Here is a 20018-nt window from a genome sequence, read left to right on the forward strand (position 1 = left end):
GGGTGCTGGTTTGATTCCGATTCTAACGGGAAAACACAACATTTTCTGGCCTCAGGGTCTTCCTCTATAAATTGAGGGTTTGCATTTGGTTATTTTCCTAAGCAAAACCAGACGTTGTCTTCCAGTCTGTAAAAAGGTATTTTATACATTTAAATTTATCATATTTCCTGTTAAAGTTGATTGATACACCAGCAAGATGTGGTTCTGTGGTGACCACAAAACCAGGAGTTTTGTAAGATGTTGTGCAGTCATTGCAAGGTTAGCACCCAGATGATTTCTGCACTGTGTCTTGGTTCAGAGTAGAAGCAGTCCCGATTCCTCCAATTATGAATGGGAGTGGCTACTATTTTAAAAAATAATTTACCGAGCACTCTAAGTTGCTTTTAATGTAAATTGACATGGAGGCTGAAAAGAGAAGTAGTAGAAATTGTTTCAAAGTTGAATTATTAACATCTAAAGACAATTGTCACTTAAAACATGGAAGTCAGGCAGGCAGCCTTGGAACTTCAAGATGTGTGACCAACTCTCACCTGACATTTAATTAGGGTGGTGTTGTTTGTCATATAATTTCATGTGAATAGATATATGGGCCTGAATTTTTAAAAATATGTAAACTAGACCACTACTGAGCATTAATTTTGTGACCAGTAAGGTGTGAATTTGAAGTTTAAACTCCAATGTATGGAGGTAGCCAGGGCAGTTTTGCTGAGTCTCTGCAGTATAAATTGATATGTACATTGATTGTATAAATTGATATGTATATTGATACTAGAGTATCTTAGGATTTGGCATGTCAAACTTCTTTTTGAAAAATGTTTAAAAACATTTTAAACAAAACTAAAAGTCAAATTAAACATTTGTGGAACCTCTGGAACATCTCTGTGAATGAATTTTTGATGTTCTTTGGAGAACAGTTTGAGAACCAATAACTCGGTTGCTCACCCCTCCTCCTCCAACTCTAACAGTGTTCTGTGGTTCTGGCACTTTCTCCATGTTATACATGCGGAAACTGAGATGGACACACTTAGGATCACACAATGCCAATGGTAGAACAAGCTGCAGATCAAAGATTTTCAGGTTTTTGATGCAAGGTTCTCTGTTTCTCCTTGTCACCCTTTCAGGTGTTATTTCCTGTGATCTTCTCAGCATAACAGTGACAAGACAAGTAGCCTCCGAGAAAGGTTCCCTGGTGCTTTCCCCTCCATCCCTTGTCTTAGACATATTTTGTTTCTGTAATCTCACTGCCCTGTCCCCCTAGAATTTTTTTCTGGAGTGTTTTCCAGTTTTCTTCTCTGTTAATGCCTGACTGCCATCATATCCACTTTAGTTTAACCCTGCCTCTTCAAGGGTTTCACTACTAAGGGTAAAATCTTGCCAAAAGTAAGGTGCAAATGTACTGTCAGAATGCCCAGGTTCTGTGGCTGATACCAGAAGGAGGTCTTGGAGATCTTTGCTAATTTGCATTTCTTCACCTCATTTCCACCATCCTGTCCTTTCATTTAGCAAACACTTAATGACCACCCGCTGTGTGCAAGGCATGGCAACTGCCAGCGTTTCTTGTCTTTGGGGGCCTCACAGACCCCATAGGCGAGATGAAACCGGATAGTCCTGTAGAGCAAGGAAGGAGCACGAACTGCTGTGAGTACGAGTATTCCATGGAAGGGGAGTGAGTACGAGTACTCCAAGGAAGGGGAGCTCCCCTCAGTCTAGGGAGCCCCTGGAGGCTTTATGCAGGAGGTGGGGTGAGATTGGAGGCTGGAGATGTGGGTGGGATTTTCCAAGGAAATTGGGTGGACATAGCCGACTTAGGATTTCTTGAAGGTTACTGTACAGGGTGAAGCTAAATGTAGGCCCCCTAGCCACCATTTAAGGATGTCTATGAAGGAGCTCAGGTGGTACACAGAGAGGACAGAGAGGTCTGGGGACCACTAAGTTAAAGCAGCACTGTCCTATGTGAATGTGGCACATGGGATGGTATTGCCCTGCAGGGCTATTGGAAGAGATCAAATCTCTGCTTGGGGTTGGCATTGCTTCTGAAGGGATGGGCTTTTCTGCCTTTGTTTATCCTCTGATAAACAAAGGATATCAGGAGGCAGGCCCTTGTGTAAGAAATAGGGCCTCCAGGGATGTTGGATGGCCACCTGGAGGCACTGCTTCGTTGGTCTGGTTCTCACTCCATTGGAACTGGGCTGCTGCTCAGTGTTCTCAGGTGGGTTGAGAAATTGGCATTTGCCAGGAGCCTTCTAAAGGGAGGCCTGTGAGGTTGTGATCCAGAGGTTATAAGAGCGGTCGTTCCCTATTTAATAAATGGTGCTGGGAAAATTGGCTAGCCATAAGTAGAAAGCTGAAACTGGATCCTTTCCTTACTCCTTATCACGAAAAATTAATTCAAGATGGATTAGAGACTTACTTAAATGTTAGACCTAATACCATAAAATCCTAGAGGAAAACCTAGGTAGTACCATTCAGGACATAGGCATGGGCAAAAGAGACTTCATGTCTAAAACACCAAAAGCAACAGCAGCAAAATACAAAATTGACAAATGGATCTAATTAAACTAAAAAGAGCTTCTGCACAGCAAAGAAACTACCATCAGAGTGAACAGGCAACCTACAGAATGGGAGAAAATTTTTTGCCAATCTACTCATCTGACAAAGGGCTAATATCCAGAACCTACAAAACACTCCAAACAAAATTTACAAAGAGAAAAAAACAAAACAACCCCATCAAAAGTGGGCAAAGGATATGAACAGACATTTCTCAAAGAGACATTCATACAACCAACGAACCCATGAAAAAATGCTCATCATCACTTGTGCATCAGAAATGGAAATCAAAACCACAATGAGATACCATCTCACCTGTGAGACTAGAATGGTGATCATTAAAAGTCGAAACCACAGGTGCTGGAGAGGATGTGGAGAAATAGGAACACTTTTACACTGTTACATTGGGATTGTAAACTAGTTCAACCATTATGGAAAAGCAGTATGGCGATTCCTCAAAGGATCTAGAACTAGATGTACCATATGACCAACCATCCCATTGCACCGGGGATACTTACCCAAAGGATTATAAATTATGCTGCTCTAAAGACACATGCACAAATATGTTTATTGCAGCACTATTCTAATAGACAAAGACTTGGAATCAACCCAAATGTCCATCAGTGACAGATTTGGATTAAGAAATGTGGCACATATATACACCATGGAATACTATGCAGCCATAAAAAGGATGAGTTTGTGTCATTTTAGCGGGACATGGATGCAGCTGGGAAACCATCATTCTTAGCAAACTATCACAAGAACAGAAAACCAAACACCGCGTAATTTCTCACTCTGGAATTTGGGAACTGAACAATAAAATCACTTGGACTCAGGAAGGGGAACATCACACACGAGGCCTATCGTAGGGGAGGGGGATGGGGAGGGATTGCATTGGGGTTATACCTGATGTAAATGGCTTGAGGAGTTGATGGGTGCAGCATACACCAACATGGCACAAGTAACCATATGTAACAAACCTGCATGTTATGCACATGTACCCTACAACTTAAAAGTATAATAATAATAAAAATGGGTATGTGTGGTGAGACTGTGAAACAGATGGCTGTGAGGAGTTCTTCTGTTGCTTTGGAGCCTGTGTCCAGCCCTTGGTCTGCCCTGGTCTTGGCTGTGCTACCTGGTCTTTGGCTGTGCTAGGCCCATGACACTCATCTGCCTGCTCTAAGCCAAACTCCTCCTTTTCCCCATAGCTTTAGAGGTGGACTTGCTTTTTTTTTTTTGGATATAATACACATATCATACCCATCCTCCCATTTAAAAGTATACGACTCCATGGCTTTTGGTATGTCCACAGAATTATACTCCCATCACCACAATTTTTAGAACCTTTTTGTTGCACCCTAGAAAAACCCTATACACCTAACCTATCACCTCTTATTTCCTCCATTCTCCATACCTCAGCCCTAAGCAAGTACTAATGTATTTTCTGCCTTTACAGATTTGCCTATTCTAGACATTTAATATAAATGGAACCATGCAATATGTGTTTTTTTGTGACTTTTTTTCGCTTAGTATAATGTTCTTAAGAGTCATCTATGTGTAGCATAATCAATTCATTCCTTTTTGTAGCCAGATAATATTTAATTGCATGGATATGGCAGTTTTGTTTCCTCAGTTGATGCACATTGGGCTGGTTTCACTTTTGTTTATTATGGATAATACTGCCGAGTATGGATACTGCTGCTGAATACTTCTGTGTATAAGTTTTTGTGTAGACACGTATTTTCATTTCTCTTGGGAGAATTCCTAGAAGCAGAATTGTTTGGGTCATATGGTAACTCCATGTTTAACTATTTGAGGAACTGCCAGATTATTTCCCACACTGGCTGCACCATTTGACATTCCCACCAGTGGTAGATGAGGGTTCCAATTTCTCCACATCTTCACCAACACTTGTTCTTATCTGTATGTCCTTATGAATGTGAAGTTGGTATCTCATTGTGGTTTTGATTTGCATTTCCTCTAATGACTAATGATGTGTTAAGCATTTTTTCATGTGCTTTTTTTTTGTTTTCAGAATTGACACGTTTCTTTGCCAGAGATCTCTGATGATCTTTAGAAAGGTGGAAGATGATTTTGTTGTGTTGAGGCGTGAGTGGGAAGGAGCAAGGTGATTGCTACCCTTTTAGGAAATAGGAGGATAGAGGGTATGCATGTTGAAGTGGCTAATTCTGCAAACAGACTTGGTGCAGACTTTTTTCTGGAGGTGAATTGATGGAGTCACAGCCATGAGCTGATGTTACTCTGGTTAGCAACAAGGTCTTCTGAGATCCACTGTATAGTCCCACTGTATCCATTGGATGCAGTTAGCTAGAGGACCCAGCTGTTAGAAGTTCTGGAGGTAGGCATCTTCTTAGCTCCAGCAACAACTTCTTGATCACTATTAGTCTAGGGCTTCCTCATTAATTGTCTGGTCATTCCTGATGATCCTCCTTGTCATTTTGTGGCATCAAGACTCTCTGTGAGGATGGCTGTTCATTATCCTCCTCATTGTCCACCTGTTACTGTGAGAGATAAAGGTGTCTCCTGAATAACGCTTTTGAAAAGTCTTAAGTTCTGTCATCTCAGTAGGAATTGTAGAGATGCAGTCTGTGATTCTCTATGTGTGCTGTGTGTATGCTGATATCGTTTCTATCATTTCAAGCTCTAAGTACCACTGGAGAAGAGAAGTTTCCTGGCACTTCTATAGTCACTTAAAATCTGGGCCCTCACTAATCAGAACTCTACTCTGAACTCCTCATAGCTAGGGATTTTCACTTCAAATTTGCATGTCTCTGAACTGGGATAATTTTACCTAGGCTGAGATTTTTTGGCCATCTCTTTGCCCCTGTAATACACCATCTGGATGTGTTGGACCCTCTCCAAGGCAAGGATGGAGAAGAAGCTTTCTACCTTCTAAGGAAGGCATCGTTCAGGTCCTAGCCCTTGATCTTTGTTTTAACTGCACAGCTTGAGCAGCCTATTTAGTAGGGTTAACTGAGGAAGTAGAGTGGGGCTTCCTGTCTGAAAGTGGACAGCTAATTCCTGCCAGTGATTCGGGCTCTTTACTAAAATAGTGAAAGAAAATCACCTTTTTTGATATAGCACCTCATTGGCTTGCCCTAGGAAAATTCCTTCAGCCCTGGGTAAAATTAAGTAATGAGTATGGGTTATTAAAAAAAAAAAAAAAAAAGCCAATTCCCAAGGAGCTAGGTGCAGCATCTAGTTCGTAATGTGGCTTTCAGAGTGTTAGCCCCTTTGGGTAGAAATTCCATCTTGTTCACTGTTCAGTCACCAGGGCCTGATGGCAGTTCATGCTCAATATAAACTTGGAGCGGTGTGGAGGAAGGAAAGAGGGCAGGTGCTGGTTGGTTGGCCTGCAGTTAGAAGGGCTGAATAAAGTCCTGTAGTGCCCTAGGCGACATATTCACTTAGCAGATACTTTATTGTGCCACTGTGGTCAGTGCCTTTCTCTGGGAAGGTGTGTGTTGGAGGAGGGGCTTCCTAAAGTATGTCATGGAGTCACACATAGAAACTTTAAACAATCCAAGGTGGACCGGTGTTTTTAACTCATAATACTCCTTTATTCCCTGTTTTAAATTTTTTTTTTAAATTTGATACAATAATTATACATAATAATGGAGTACAATGTGAGATTCAGTCCACATACACATTGTGAAATGATCAAATTAGGGTAGTTAGCATGCACATCACCCCCAAATAATTATCACTACTTTTGTGGTGAGAACACTTAAAATTGTCTCTTTTAGAAATATACATTATTATTAACCATAGTCACCTTGCTGTGCAATAGAACACCAGAATTTATTCCTCCTAACTGTAACTTTTTACCTACTGACCACTCCCTCCCCATCCCCCTCTCTCCTCCCCCTCTCTCCTCCCCCTCTCTCCTCCCCCTCTCTCCTCCCCACCCCTGGTAACCACTGTTCTGTTATCTCCTATGATACCAACTTTTTAGCGTCTGTATGTGAGATTGTACAGTATTTGCCTTTCTGTGCCTGGATTATTTTATTTAGCATAATGTCCTTCAGGTTTATCCCTGTTGCTGCAAAAGACAGGAGTTCTCTCTTTTTTTCTGGTTGAATAGTATTCCATTGTCAAAAGTGCTGTAAGACTAGGAAAGGAACACTGCAGGCTGGAGCCCTGGGGAAAGTGGTCTGAGGCAGGTGGGACTGGAGCTGGGGTTTGGCAGACAGGCTGGGTTTGATTGTCAGCATAATGGAGAGCACTCATGTGCCAGCTGGGTGGGAGGAGCAGCCGAGTGAAGACTGGGAAGCCCCTCAGGAAGCATGTGCAGGGTTTGTGGTGATGAGCAGACCAGCAGGTACGTAGGGGAAGAGGGGTGTGATGGGGCAGAGGAACTTATGTCATAGTATAAGACAGAAGTTGAGCCTCATTTTAATGGGCATTGTGGTGGTATTGAATAGTGATGGAATGTATGGGTCTGGAATCAGACTGCCTGGTCAAGGGCTCTGAAACTTGAGTGTGCATCAGAATCACCTCGAGACTTGTTAAAGTGTAGACTGCGGACCACATCTCCCCAGTTGCTGATTCAGTGGGTGTGGGTGGGGCCTGAAAATTCACATTTCTCACTGGCGATGCTGCCGTTACTGAGTTTGGGACCACGTTTGGAGAACCACTGGTCTAGAATTGAGAGGTTGGCAAATCTTTTCTGTTAAGAGGTAGGTAGTAAATATTTTAGGCCTTGTGGGCTACACAGAGTATCAGTTACATATTCTTTATTGCTTTTCATGACCCATTAAGCATATACATATCATTGTCTGCCATATACAAACAGGCTGTTGGGGGAGTGAGGATGACATAGGGAAGGTGGGGCATGGTTTAATAACCCCTGGGCCATGCCTAGATGGTCAGTCCTCTGCCACATAGCTGGCTGACCTTTGCCAAGTTAATCACCTTTTGCCTTTATTTTCTCATGCTTCTCATAAAACAGAGATGATAATATTCATACTTCTTACCATACAGAACTTCTGAGGATTCAGTGAGCTAAGCCACAAAAGATTGTGTGTCACAATGTCTGGGACATAGCTAGAATTTATAATTTATTTTTATTAATAGTAGTACTACCAACTACTGGTTACTCTGTTGATAGGCAAGGGGAAAACAGTAAGAGGCAGACCAACAGTGATCCAGGGCTCTGAAAGCTAATTGCTTCAAGATCCTGCTACCATTTTCTTTTGGGCTACTTGCAAAGAAGAATCCTTTAAAGCATATATGTACACTTTGAAGTACATCCTGGGTTACTCCCTTATATCGGGATCATTGCTCAGTCTGTCCCTTGAGTGGCACTTAGAAAATGGCGCTGTTCATAAGCTGACTGGTATTGGGCCCAGGACTCTGGCTGAAGGGATGGGCATACTGGTAACCATTTGCCACCTGTGCTCAGGTCCTACTTGTTGGAAGCCCTGATTGAGAAGAGTGGCCTGGTCTGTACTTGCGTTAGATAGGATCTGGCTGCATTAATATTGAAACTACTCTGCCTTTTAATGTCTCATTTTGCCTCATGGTGGGAGTGAAAGTGAGAACCACAGAAAATCTGCCTGCCAGGTGTTCCACATTTCTTGTGCTACAGCATGCAACTGAGCAGTGAGGTATAGCTTTCCCTCATGTAGCTGGGAAAGCGGTACCCCCGCTTGTACCTCTGGCATATCTTCTCTGTGCTGGTGCACCTAGAGAGGTTGCCTGGTGGCCCTGAGAGAGCCATCTCATCTCTAAACACTGATAGTGAAAGCTGGCCATGCTCAAATAAGATGGAGCAATCTACCTCTTCCTTGTTTAGTTACCCGCAAGGGGGCATCCACTTTCTTGCTCACCTCACCAGTTGCATGTTCTAGTCCTTGCCAGAAGCACATAATAATGACTTTGTAAGCTTAAGTTACAGGCACACAAAAGTACCTGATGGTGATATGACTCCACCCTCTGCTTGGGTTTTTGCTGACATTCAGTGAAATATCCTTCCATCTCCTCCCCACCTTGCAAAACAAACTTCCTGTTTTGAATTTGGTCCAGGCTGGAACAGCCCCACTACACTTGTTAACACACACAGACACACACTTTCCCCTTCATATTTGCTTAGCTTCTTGTTGCCTAGCCAGATTTCCCCTCAGCTTACAGATCCTGAATCATAAGGTATTGAACCAGGAAATTTAAGAGTTAACATTTTACTGAGAGGTATTCAAGTGAAAACATGGCTTCTGGTTTATTTTGCTGTATTGTGCCATGACTACTTTGCTAATTCTTCTCCTCCTTCACAGCAGAATGGAAGTGAGGAAAGGCAATCAGCTGACACAGGAGCCAGAGTGAGACCAGCAGACTCTCACACTGAACCTACACCATGAATTTGTGTCTATCTTCTACGCGTTAAGAGCCAAGGACAGGTGAAGTTGCTGGAGAGCAATGGCTGTCTTTACTCCGTGGAAGTTGTCCTCTCAGAAGCTGGGCTTTTTCCTGGTGACTTTTGGCTTCATTTGGGGTATGATGCTTCTGCACTTTACCATCCAGCAGCGAACTCAGCCTGAAAGCAGCTCCATGCTGCGTGAGCAGATCCTGGACCTCAGCAAAAGGTACATCAAGGCACTGGCAGAAGAAAACAGGAATGTGGTGGATGGGCCATACGCTGGAGTCATGACAGCTTATGGTAAGCACTGTGTTTCTGGGACCTCTCCATTAAAGTGTGCCTTGGCCTTGAAAATGGCCCTAGAAGCTCCCAGACATGGTCTTGTCATGCCTTCATAAGCAGTGAATTGCACACAGAGAGGCATCTTTAGGAAATTAAAGCAGTGCCATTTTCATTGTTCTGAGCCTGGTGTATGCAGACACACTTTCCCCTGGAATCAATGGGTTAGGACAGTTAGGGCTCTATTGGTCGTGTTTGCAGCTCGCTCCTTCTCCCTGAGCACATTTCAGGAACCATGTGATCTCATGTGGGAGTGAGTTCAGGGAATGCTGAAAAATATTCTCATCGTTCCCTAAACAAAACTTAATTAAGGCTGGTGGGGGTGAGGTGAAGAGTATGGGGAGGAATGGAAGCCAGTAAACTTAGAGCCAATTGTGTGCCTCCCTCCAGCCGATAAGTAGGACACTGGCACTTGCATCCTGGTGAGTTTTAATCTTTGGCTTCTTGAGGTTATGTTGCTCTTCTTCTTGCCCTTGTCTCTAATTGCCCTCACTTTAAAAGGAATCTTTGTGTACTTGTTGCTTTTTTTTTAAAAGAATTTTTTTTTCAGAATTATTTTTGAAATCATAAAGAGTAAAAAGATACACATATGGAATGTAACTTATTTTTCTTTTATGTTTAATATAGAAAAAGTTGGAAGCTGTAGACAAGCAAAAAAAGAAAAAAATTACACATAAGTCTACTACTCCAGGCAATAACCACAATTAACATTTCAGTGTGTATTTTTCTGATATTTTACATATACACACAAAAAAATATATACATATATACACAAATACAAAAAAATTGCAAATGGATTTTAGAATATGCTGTGTTTTACAGAGCAGAATTGGTCTGTAGAAGATGACCTGTTGTTGAGTGAAAGAGTCTGATCATTGAATTGAGGTTTCAGTGGTCTCACTGAAGTGGTCTCTATGATAGTATAGATGAGATACAAGAATGGGGTTAGGTGAGGTGGAGAAAGTGGAGTTCTGTTTTGTGACCCACTCAAGGAAGGTGCCCTGAAGTATGCAGAGTTCAAATCGTGATTCCCAAAAATGTGCAGCAACAGTTCAGTGCAGATTGAGTTCAGATACAGGAAATCATACTCAGTTATACATGTACTTTTTTCTTTCCAAAAGGGGAAAAAAACTTGTTTTTAAAAATATGTAAAATTTTATACACACGTGTGTGTGTGTGTGTGTATATATTTATTATAGAAGATGCTTCTAAGGAACATTGTAGAAATTCTTTTCTAGTTCTTACTATGTAAATAATCATACTCTGCTTTTAATCTGTTAAAAGTGTAGGCATTGGCTTTTAATATATCTAAATAAAATGGTACCTTTTTTGAACTGATGGATTTAAAAAATGGGATTCGACTGTGGGAACTCACACTGAAAAACAACTAGGTAGTTTTTCCTGGAGTTGCATTTTAACATTGCTCATTGACTCACACTTCTGTAACGTTTCCAGAGTAGTTGGGATAAACCAACAGAAAATAAAGTTGATTGCCACCATTAGTGTTACCAATGTATATAACGTAGCAGGTAACACAGGTACAGTTTTAAAGTTTCTGGTTGTATGCATTTCATGTTATAGCTTTGAAGGGAAAGAGTTACAGCTCAGTGGTAATTTTCTCTTGTTTCTCTTAGTCTGTCAAACCTTTTCTATGGCCAAGAAGCAGCTCCACAAATAGCAAATTTGTAGACTTTAAATTTCTCCAGTTGTTTTGGCTGTTTTTATTTCTTGTGTACTGCTAAAAATCTCATAGGGAAGGCTTCCCTACTTAAGGACAATAATTTGGTCTTAGCTTTTCAGCCTCACAGAGATATTATTTTTTAAGTTACAAAAACATCTCAGAATAGGCTGTTAGAATTTCAGCCACCCTATATGCTTGTAATCATAGGACTTTGCATCTCAAAGAAACTATAGAAATTATTCATTCCAACTTACTTTTGTAGATGAACCTTAGCAAAATAATTTCTTTTTCTCAAAAACAACAAAGAAACAATCAAACAGGTCACATGAGCAACTCTAACTCACACTGCTAGTTTTCTCTTTCTTCTAATCAACTTTAACGTATCAAAGTGGTTTTGGGAGCTGAGTTTCTGGAATTTAATTGGACTTGTATGCATGTGCTTGAGGTATTGGGGGTTATCACATGGTGAGATCCTCCTAAGACACGGTGTCTCATTTGGTGCTATTGACATTTTGGTCTAAATAGGTCTTGATTGTGGATAGGATTTCAGCAGCATCTCTGGGGTCTCTGCCCACTAGATGCCAGTAACAGCTCCCTAGTTGTGACAGTCAAAATGTCTTTAGACATGTGATAATTGTCTCCTTCCTGCCACCTTGGAGAACTGTACTAAGAGTGGAAACCACAAACGCCATCTGACATCATCTTTTTAAGGATGTTATCAAGCAGATAACTGGTTTTAGGTTTTTTGTTTGTTTCTGAGATAGTGTCTTGCTTTGTTGCCCAAGCTGGAATGCAATGGTATGATCTTGGCTCACTGCAACCTCCGCCTCCCAGGTTCAAGCCTCAGCCTACAGAGTAGCTGGGATTACAGGCACACACCACCATGCCCAGCTGCTTGTTGTATTTTTAGTAGAGACGGGGTTTCACCATGTTGGCCAGGCTGGTCTCGGACACCTGACCTCAGGTGGTCCGCCCGCTTCGACCTCCCAAAGTGCTGGGATTATAGGTGTGAGCCACCGTGCATGGCCTGATTTTAGTTATTTTAAACTTGAAAGCCTAGTCTTACCCCTGGTTTCCAGTTCTGGCACCAACAATGTGGATTGAACGAGAGGATCGTACTAGGGATTAGTATAGTCCAGGGCCAGTCCTAGAAGCTGGAGAGCCATTCTGATGACATATGCTTCCCTTGGAATCTGTCAGTATCAGTAACATTGTGTGACATGCAGGCAGCCCTGGCAGTTAATGTCACATGGTGGTCCAGAGAATGTAGGATTCTTAGTAGTGTAGCTGGGCTGGCAGAACGGTGTTGGGGATGCATGGGCCATTAGTTTGCAGTCTCTCTTTTTTTTTTTTTGCCATAAATGCAACCTATGTGCAGTGCACTGCCTACACATCTGCTTTGAAAGAGTGAAGAGTTGATCCTGTATGGCTGGGATTTGTGTCTGGTTTAAATGAATCCAGCAAAATGAAGAAAAAAATTCCTTCTTTCTCTCATCCCCATATTGGTATAATCAGAGGCTTTCAGGATAAATGGGTCTACAGTAGGTATTTGAGGGATTGTAGTAGCTGATTTTAGATGATTGCTGATTTATTAGAATTTCTGGTTAGAGATTCCAGGGCAGCAGGGCTCGGTGAACTATGACCTGTGCTCTAAAATTGGAACACCTCCACTCCCACTTGTTTGTAACAAATACAATAACAGATAAACATGATAATTCCAGTATTTATTTCATAATACATCTGAAACATTCTGAATCCATCGATCAGCAGTCACCATAGTTATTCTAAATACTCATCTGATCAAGTTCCTTATTGATTCAGCTACTTCCCAGGACTCCCATGGTCTAAGGCAGAGTCATCAAACCATGGCCTATGGGCCAAGTCTTCCTTGGTACCTGTGTTTGTAAAGAAAGCCATGCCCATTTGATTACATGCAGTCTGTGGCTGCTTTTGCACTATAATGGCAGAGTTGAGTAGTTGTCATACAGACTGCAAAGCCTAAATATTTACTGTCTGGTTCTTTACCAAAAATGTTTATCAGTCTCTGACTTAGATAGTCTCTTGGTGAGTCTCTCTATCTACTGGATTTTGTGGGTATGTGTGTGTCCCAAGTCTCTTTCATGCTTGTGTTAAGGTGCACATATATAAATGCAGCATTTCTCTAGCCTCTGAAAATGCTTCTTCTAAGTGGCAGGTCGAGAGTTGTAGTGGTTAGGAGCATGGGTTTTGGAGCCAACTGGTTTGTCTTTGCCACATCCTGCCTGCCATGACTTAGGCCCTAGAAGCACAAAACTGCTTGAAAGTGGGGTGTCAGTGCCTCTCACCAAGGACTGTGAGACATGAGCAAGGTGCTGTGTGTCAGGTGCCTGACATTGTGTGCTTATTGTTGGCTGTTAGTGTGGCTTGTGACTAGTACTCAATAATAGAACTTGAAGAATATCTTCCCTGCCCCAACCCATCCTTGTTTTGGTGATTTTAAAAGAGACTTCTGAACTTCTTTGGGATTTGGCAACTCCAAAGTGATACTTGGAAGATCTCCTGGGCAGCCCGTGTGGAACATTCAGTGCATTTGTTATTGGAGTGTGGAGGGCTTTTCTGTGTATTACTCTGTCAGTCTAGAGAGGAGTGTGTTGGCTTTTGCCTCCCAGGCAAGTATAGAGCCAGAGCCCTCTGCATCTCCCAGCCAGTGTGGCAGGGGCCATGCCTGCCAGTGACGTCTCGGGAATTGTGTCATGGATGGTGCCACTCACCCGAGTCAATGCGATTCTTGTTTCTGAGGTGAATTGATCTCTGTCTCCAACAGCCTGACCCAAATTCTGATCCCTAGTGATACCTCTTATCTAACTGGACAGACCCGGTCCACTTGTGGTCTCTAATGAACAGTAATGGAAACCTGAGGCGAGGTGACATTTCCCTTCATGGTCCATCCACACCTTGTTAACCCTGGCTTCTCTGGGCTGGGGCACTGTCCTAGAAAAGCTGCCAGCTCAGGCTCAAACAGCTGTGGGCTCCCAGTTTCTCTCTGCTGACCCCCATCCCACTTGCCTGCTGCCTGATTCCTCCTTGACCTCCCGGTTCTGTGTGCCTGCTCTTCCCTACCTTCTGCCTGTCTCCTGGTTCCCTGAGCTTTTTAGTCCTAGACTGGCCCTTTGGCTTCTGTTTTTCAAGCCTGGTCCTTCAGGAAATGTCTGTCATTGGCTGGACTATCCCCCACATTTTGTGCATACAGTGAGAAACAGATGGACAAAGGCCCTGCTCTCATAGATGCTTTGTTATCTTTGGAAGGAAGAAATAATAAACAAGAGAAAGTCAGATAGCAGAGTACATTCCAGGAAGAAAAATGGGGATAGGATTTAAAATATCTGAGGGGTGGCCAGGTATGGTGGCTGATGCCTGTAAACCCAGCACTTTGGGAGGCCGAGGCGGGTGGATTACAAGGTCAGGAGATTGAGACCAGCCTAGCTAACATGGTGAAACCCCATCTCTACTAAAAATACAAAAAAAGTAGTATTTTTTTTTTTTTTTTGTGGTGCATGGTGGCGGGCGCCTGTAGTCCCAGCTACTCGGGAGGCCGAGGCAGGAGAATGGTGTGAACCTGGGAGGCGGAGCTTGTAGTGAGCCGAGATTGTGCCACTGCACTCCAGCCTGGGCGACAGAGGGAGACTCCGTCTCAAAAAATAAATAAATAAATAAATAAATAAATAAATAAATAAATAAATAATAAAAAATATCTGAGGGGCTACTTTGCACTGGAAGGTCACCTCTCTCTCTGGAGGTAACTTTTAACCAAATGACACCAAGGAGCAGCCAGGTACAGTGGAAAGAAAGAGGTGGAGGCAGAGCATGCCAGGGAGAAGGCATGGTGTGTGCTAGGCCCTAAGGCCAGCATATGCACTCCAGGGTAGAAGGGAGGCCACTGTAGCTAAAACAAAGTGAGCAAGGAGTGGCATGGAAGGTGTTTGAGGCGGTGAGAAGCCAGCAGCTCATGCAGAGCCCTGTAGGCTGTGGCTTCTGGTATCAATATGGATGTTCTTATGCGGAAACCAGACCTCGACCTCACCCTATAGTTCACTGCTTTCTCTGTGGGAGGAAGGAAGTTTTCTCCTTAAGGAGGCATACACCGAGGTTGGAGAACCAGCACAGGGCTTTTGGTTGCTGGTTGGGAGCAGTGGAGAGGTAACTGCAAGTGGGCTTCTGATTGGCCCTCATTGGCTTGGGATGCTGTATCTAAGATGTTAACACCATTTAGGACTGCTGAAGATTGCTCTGAAAGGTTAGCAGCTGCTGTGTGTTGCAGATCCAGATAATGTTCTGAGATTGCAATGAGAGCTTTTGCAAGTGTTGCCTTCCACCTCTCTTGTGAAAAAGGAATAAAAACAGGTTGGATTTCATTAAAGATGCAAGCATGTAAAGGGTTTTTTAGTTTTGTTTTGTTTTTTCCCTCACTTTTCTTTTGTGTCTCTCTTCCTACAAATAGGGAAATATGGTCAAGGAATAGGAATGATTTCTTTTTTTCTTTCTGTCTTTATTTTTTTTTTGAGGACTGGGACTATTGTGGGATAATGTGGAAAACCACTGTTGCCAAAGTAGAAATTCCCTGCCCTTGAGGGAAATGCACTGTTCTTGGAGTGAAACTGGGAGGGGAAAAAATAGCTGGGCTGTTTGGTGTGTCTGAGAAGGCTTTAGTTACTCTATGGTGACGTGGCTGATGTGATTAAAGAAAGGGCTTTTTGGTTTAAAAAGCTTGGAACCTAAAAATGGGCCTCTCTGTGGCTTGGGACTTTTCCAGCCATCCTGTGGTAGAGTCCAGCCTGCCCAGTATCCTCGTCAAAGTCAGGCCAAGTTCACAAGCACACCCAGGCCAGTCAAAAGGTCTGAGGAAGACCTTGGGAATGTTTTAGACAGGAGAAGTAAACTCAGAATAAGGGGCTCATTCTTCTACTCCTCAGTCATTAAGACCCTTTCTTTCATGCAGCACCACTACTTCAAGTCTGGATTGAGGAGGGATTGCACGCACATGTGTAGGGTTGGAGTCTGCCATTGCCATGTTCAAACGATAAGGCTCAGAATGTCCCTTGTCTTACCTGGCGGCCATAGCTCTCTATGACCCTCTGCTTCTTCCCAACTGTGTCCTGGTGCTCTTTTGCTGTCAGAAGTGCTTGGGCAGATCTCATGCTGCTGCGGACACCCTAAAAAGCTCCACACCCTCTCAAGTCTACTAAGGCATGGTGGCTGTCTTCTAGGACAAGACTGTTGCATGGTGGCTGAGCATTCACCTGTCTCTGCGCCTCTGCATTTGCTCTCCCCCACCCCTTCCTCTCTTCCTTCTTTGTTTGTAAATAAAGTTTGTTAGAACACAGCCATGCCCATTCCTTCTGTTTCAGAGAAGTTAGCCTTCCCTCCTTCACAGGAGGGCCCAAGCCCACTGTTACTCTCATTCTTTATAACACTCAAGCTACTTAGCATCAAGTATTTGTTGTATGAGCTGATCGTGTGTCTCTCCCGCTTACAATGTAAGTTCTGAAAGAGCAGGGACTTTGGTCTGTTTTGTTCCCTGCTGTGCCCCGGAACTTAGTACCTTTTGCCTGGCACATAGTAGGAGCCATGAATGAATAGCAGCAGCCCTTGGCGAAACTCTGTGATGTTCTGTGTGGTACAGTTACAGCTGGGACTCATTTGAAAATCACAATAATGTTTTTAGTGAAGCAGGAAATGAGAAGAAATTCCCTATGGGCTCTGCATCTAAGAGGCTCCAAGTAGCTATTATGCATGATCCTGACATGGAAACTATTGTTTATTCTGGAAGGTAGTTAGTGTTTCTGTTGGAGGGATGGAACACGTTGTGTTCCTTACTGATGTGTGACCTTGAACAAGTCACCGATCATCTTAAAGCTTACTTCCTCTTTTGTAAAAGAGACAGTATAATATCACTTAATCTCATAGGCTTGTTGTGAGGATTACAAATGACAAAGTTTATTTAGGCACTTAGATTGACTTAGATTATTCTTGTACTTTTTTTTTTTTTTTGGTGTTTTTGTTTTATTTTTGTTTTGTCTTGTTTTGGAGATAGTCTTGCTGTGCCACAAAGGCTGAAGTACAGTAGTGTGATCATGGCTCTAGCAACCTCCGCCTCCCAGACTCAAGCCTTATGCCCACCTCAGCCTCCAGAGTGTAGGCACGTGCCACCACGCTAGGCTACTTTAAAACAAAAAAGTTATTTTATCTAAAGATGGAATCTCACTGTCTTGCCCAGGCTGGTCTCAAACTCCTGGCCTCAAGTGATTCTCCCACCTCAGCCTCCCAAAGTGCTGGGATTACAGGTGTGAGCCACTGTGCCCAACTAGTACTTAATCAAAGTGCATTCCTTCCTATTAGTTATCACTAACTCTGACTTGAATATGTACCTGCATCTGTTACCACCCAGCCATAACTGTTCATGTAGATCTGACATTGATCATTGGTTTGAACACACGGCTTCAGCAACCTGTTTATGCAGCTGTTCTTAGCCTTTACAGGGGTAGAGCCTGACCAGATGTGAGAGGAAATATGCTCTGTTTCAGAAGAGGTGAGGCTTGCCACCACCCTCCTAAACTAGGAGATGTGGTTGTCATTGCCCTCTTCAAAAGATACAGTTTTCCTCTGTGGGCTGTGAGATAAGCTGGGTGTGGCCAAGTTCACCTTCGTATCTAACCAGGGCATTGGTGGTGGTGGTGTTTCTGGCATGGTACAGTGAGCAGGAAGGAGTAGTGTACAAGGCCACCCTTTCCAAGAAGGTGCGGGCCCTGGTGTCAGGTGAGGACAATGGATGACAATAGGCTTGACCTCTCAGCACTTCTGATTCCTTACCTTTTCTATAAAAAAGGCTACAAGTCTTTGTTTCTATTCCATGCAGCTGGCTACATGTTAGGAAAATTCAGAGAATAGCCTAAGAACTCTATTCTGGATGTTAACAGATTCCATAAAGCACTTAATATCATCAACAGGCCTAGATAGGATCCTTTACCAGATTCCAATGCATGGAAATTTCCTCGATAGTAATGACACCCTCTGCATCACCTTAGGAAAAACATTTGCTTCTGGGCAGAAGTTCTGGTGAAATCTTAAATCTGTAGTTCTAACTCAGAAGAGAAGGCTAGTCAGTGTTGCCGAGCATCTGAGCTGCTCTTTGACTGTGTGATAATTGTTGTATGCCCTTTTGTGTCCAGAATCTGCTGCCTGGGACCACTGCAGGGTGGAAGCCACCTTTGTCAGTTCAGGAGCAGGCAAATTATCCAACATGTGGCTTTAAAATTCAAATGAGATAAGGCAGTAAGGGTCACTAAGATGTCTCTGGTGGGTAATGCCTTACGTGACTTTAGGGTACTGTGGCACTATCTTTGATTTCTTTTTTTGTTCTTTTTTTTTTTTTTTTGAGACGGAGTCTCACTCTGTCGCCCAGGCTGGAGTGCAGCGGCCGGATCTTAGCTCACTGCAAGCTCCGCCTCCCGGGTTCACGCCATTCTCCTGCCTCAGCCTCCCCAGTAGCTGGGACTACAGGTGCCCGCCACCACACTCGGCTAATTTTTTGTATTTTTTAGTAGAGACGGGGTTTCACCATGGTAGCCAGGATGGTCTCGATCTCCTGACCTCGTGATCCGCCTGTCTGGGCCTCCCAAAGTGCTGGGATTACAGGCTTGAGCCACTGCGCCCGGCTATCTTCGATTCTTAAGAGTACAATTCATGTACTATGTATATATATTTAAAATAACACTTAATGCCTTTGTGACTTTGAAAATAATGTGAATTTTTATGTAAAATTAGAGCATATGAGGCAGTATGGAGATGAATAAAGAATAAATATTACCTCTAAGTGCAGATCTTACCCAATAAGATTGATTTCCCTTTTTTCTTTTAAAAAAAAGTGATACATACATGTGTGTATATATGTCTATATGTACATGAATATATGCCTTTTTTTAAATTAAGATACTGCATTTCCTTATGCCATTAGGTATTTTTGATGACTGTACACTTTTCCTTTTTTATCCATCCACTTAACAAATATTTATTGAACTCCTGATATTAATAGCTAGTGGCCATAAACAGAGATGACAAGCAGACTTGGTCTCTGCCCTCCCTAAGTTTACAGTCTAGTGATTTATTCTATCTTATGAATGGCTGACATAATGTAATTTAATCTTTTTGTTGTGTGTTTGGGTAATTTCCAGTTCTTATCTGTAATAACACTATTTTATAAATAACACTGCTTTGAATGTCCTTGTACATAATAAATGGACTCTATTTGGGTCATTACTGTAACTCTATTATCTTTCTGTGGAAAGGTCACTCTAAAATTAATTTAAAAATATATAATTGATGAAACTTGACATTCCTGACAGTCAATGGAAATAAGAGGTTGAGGTTAATTCTTTTTTCATTAGCACCTTCCTTTCTCATTAACGCCCCGTCTTTGCCGATTTCTCCAGAGCAGCAAGTGAAGCTGCTCTGTGGCTCTGTTGTTCATGCTCTGCCTCTCGGGCAGCCATGGTGAAAAGGGATTTGATTTAGGAGCAGGCACAGATGTAAATTATTTTTGGCAGTTCAGATATAAGACCTTGCTCATTGCATAGTTGGTTTTGTGCCATAGTATCATGGCAGCCGCACCTTCACAGTAGATCTCAACCTTGGCTGTGCCCCAATCCTTGATGGACTCTGCAGATCTGGATTTAGTGCATTGAAGTTGCAACCTGGTAACTCTGCACAAAGTGAGTCTGATGCACAGCAGGGCTAAGAACCACTGCTTTAGAAGCATGTTCCAGGAAAAATGGGGTGGTGGGCAGCGTAGCTCCCAAGCATGGCCGTTTTTGATAATTCCTCAAATATGGATTGATTTTGATGATCTGGGAAATGAAGGTTTACCTCGCAGTCTCGCATTATTAGCTGATAGATCTATAAACCTTATTCCACCAGTAGGGCCCTCCTTTCTATTGAGATCCATCCATCTCCTTGAATTCCAGAGATGGAGAAAAGTGTGATTTGCAGTTATAGCTCCTTGGCTGTCTGCTCAAGGATGTGTCTGTCAGCCCCTTCCAG

The 20018-nt window shown here is 42.8% G+C and overlaps 1 protein-coding gene across 7 annotated transcripts in view; it reads left to right on the forward strand.

The window, feature by feature from the left end:
• The window catches only part of MGAT5 (alpha-1,6-mannosylglycoprotein 6-beta-N-acetylglucosaminyltransferase), a 326803-nt gene that overhangs the window by 120977 nt on the left and 185808 nt on the right, over positions 1-20018 (forward strand). For 4 of the 7 annotated variants that reach the window (XM_021924279.2, XM_021924275.2, XM_021924278.2 and 1 more), the window contains exon 2: positions 8847-9226. In XM_021924279.2, coding sequence (XP_021779971.2) covers positions 8986-9226 — 241 coding nt within the window. In that variant the 5' untranslated portion in view covers positions 8847-8985. Of the gene's footprint in view, positions 1-8840; positions 9227-20018 lie in introns of those variants that run through there. The other 3 variants (XM_021924276.2, XM_017947892.3, XM_021924274.2) reach the window with 2 other exon arrangements.

Source organism: Papio anubis, chromosome 10 (assembly GCF_008728515.1).
Source record: "Papio anubis isolate 15944 chromosome 10, Panubis1.0, whole genome shotgun sequence".
In the NCBI taxonomy this organism is placed as follows: Eukaryota; Metazoa; Chordata; class Mammalia; order Primates; family Cercopithecidae; genus Papio; species Papio anubis.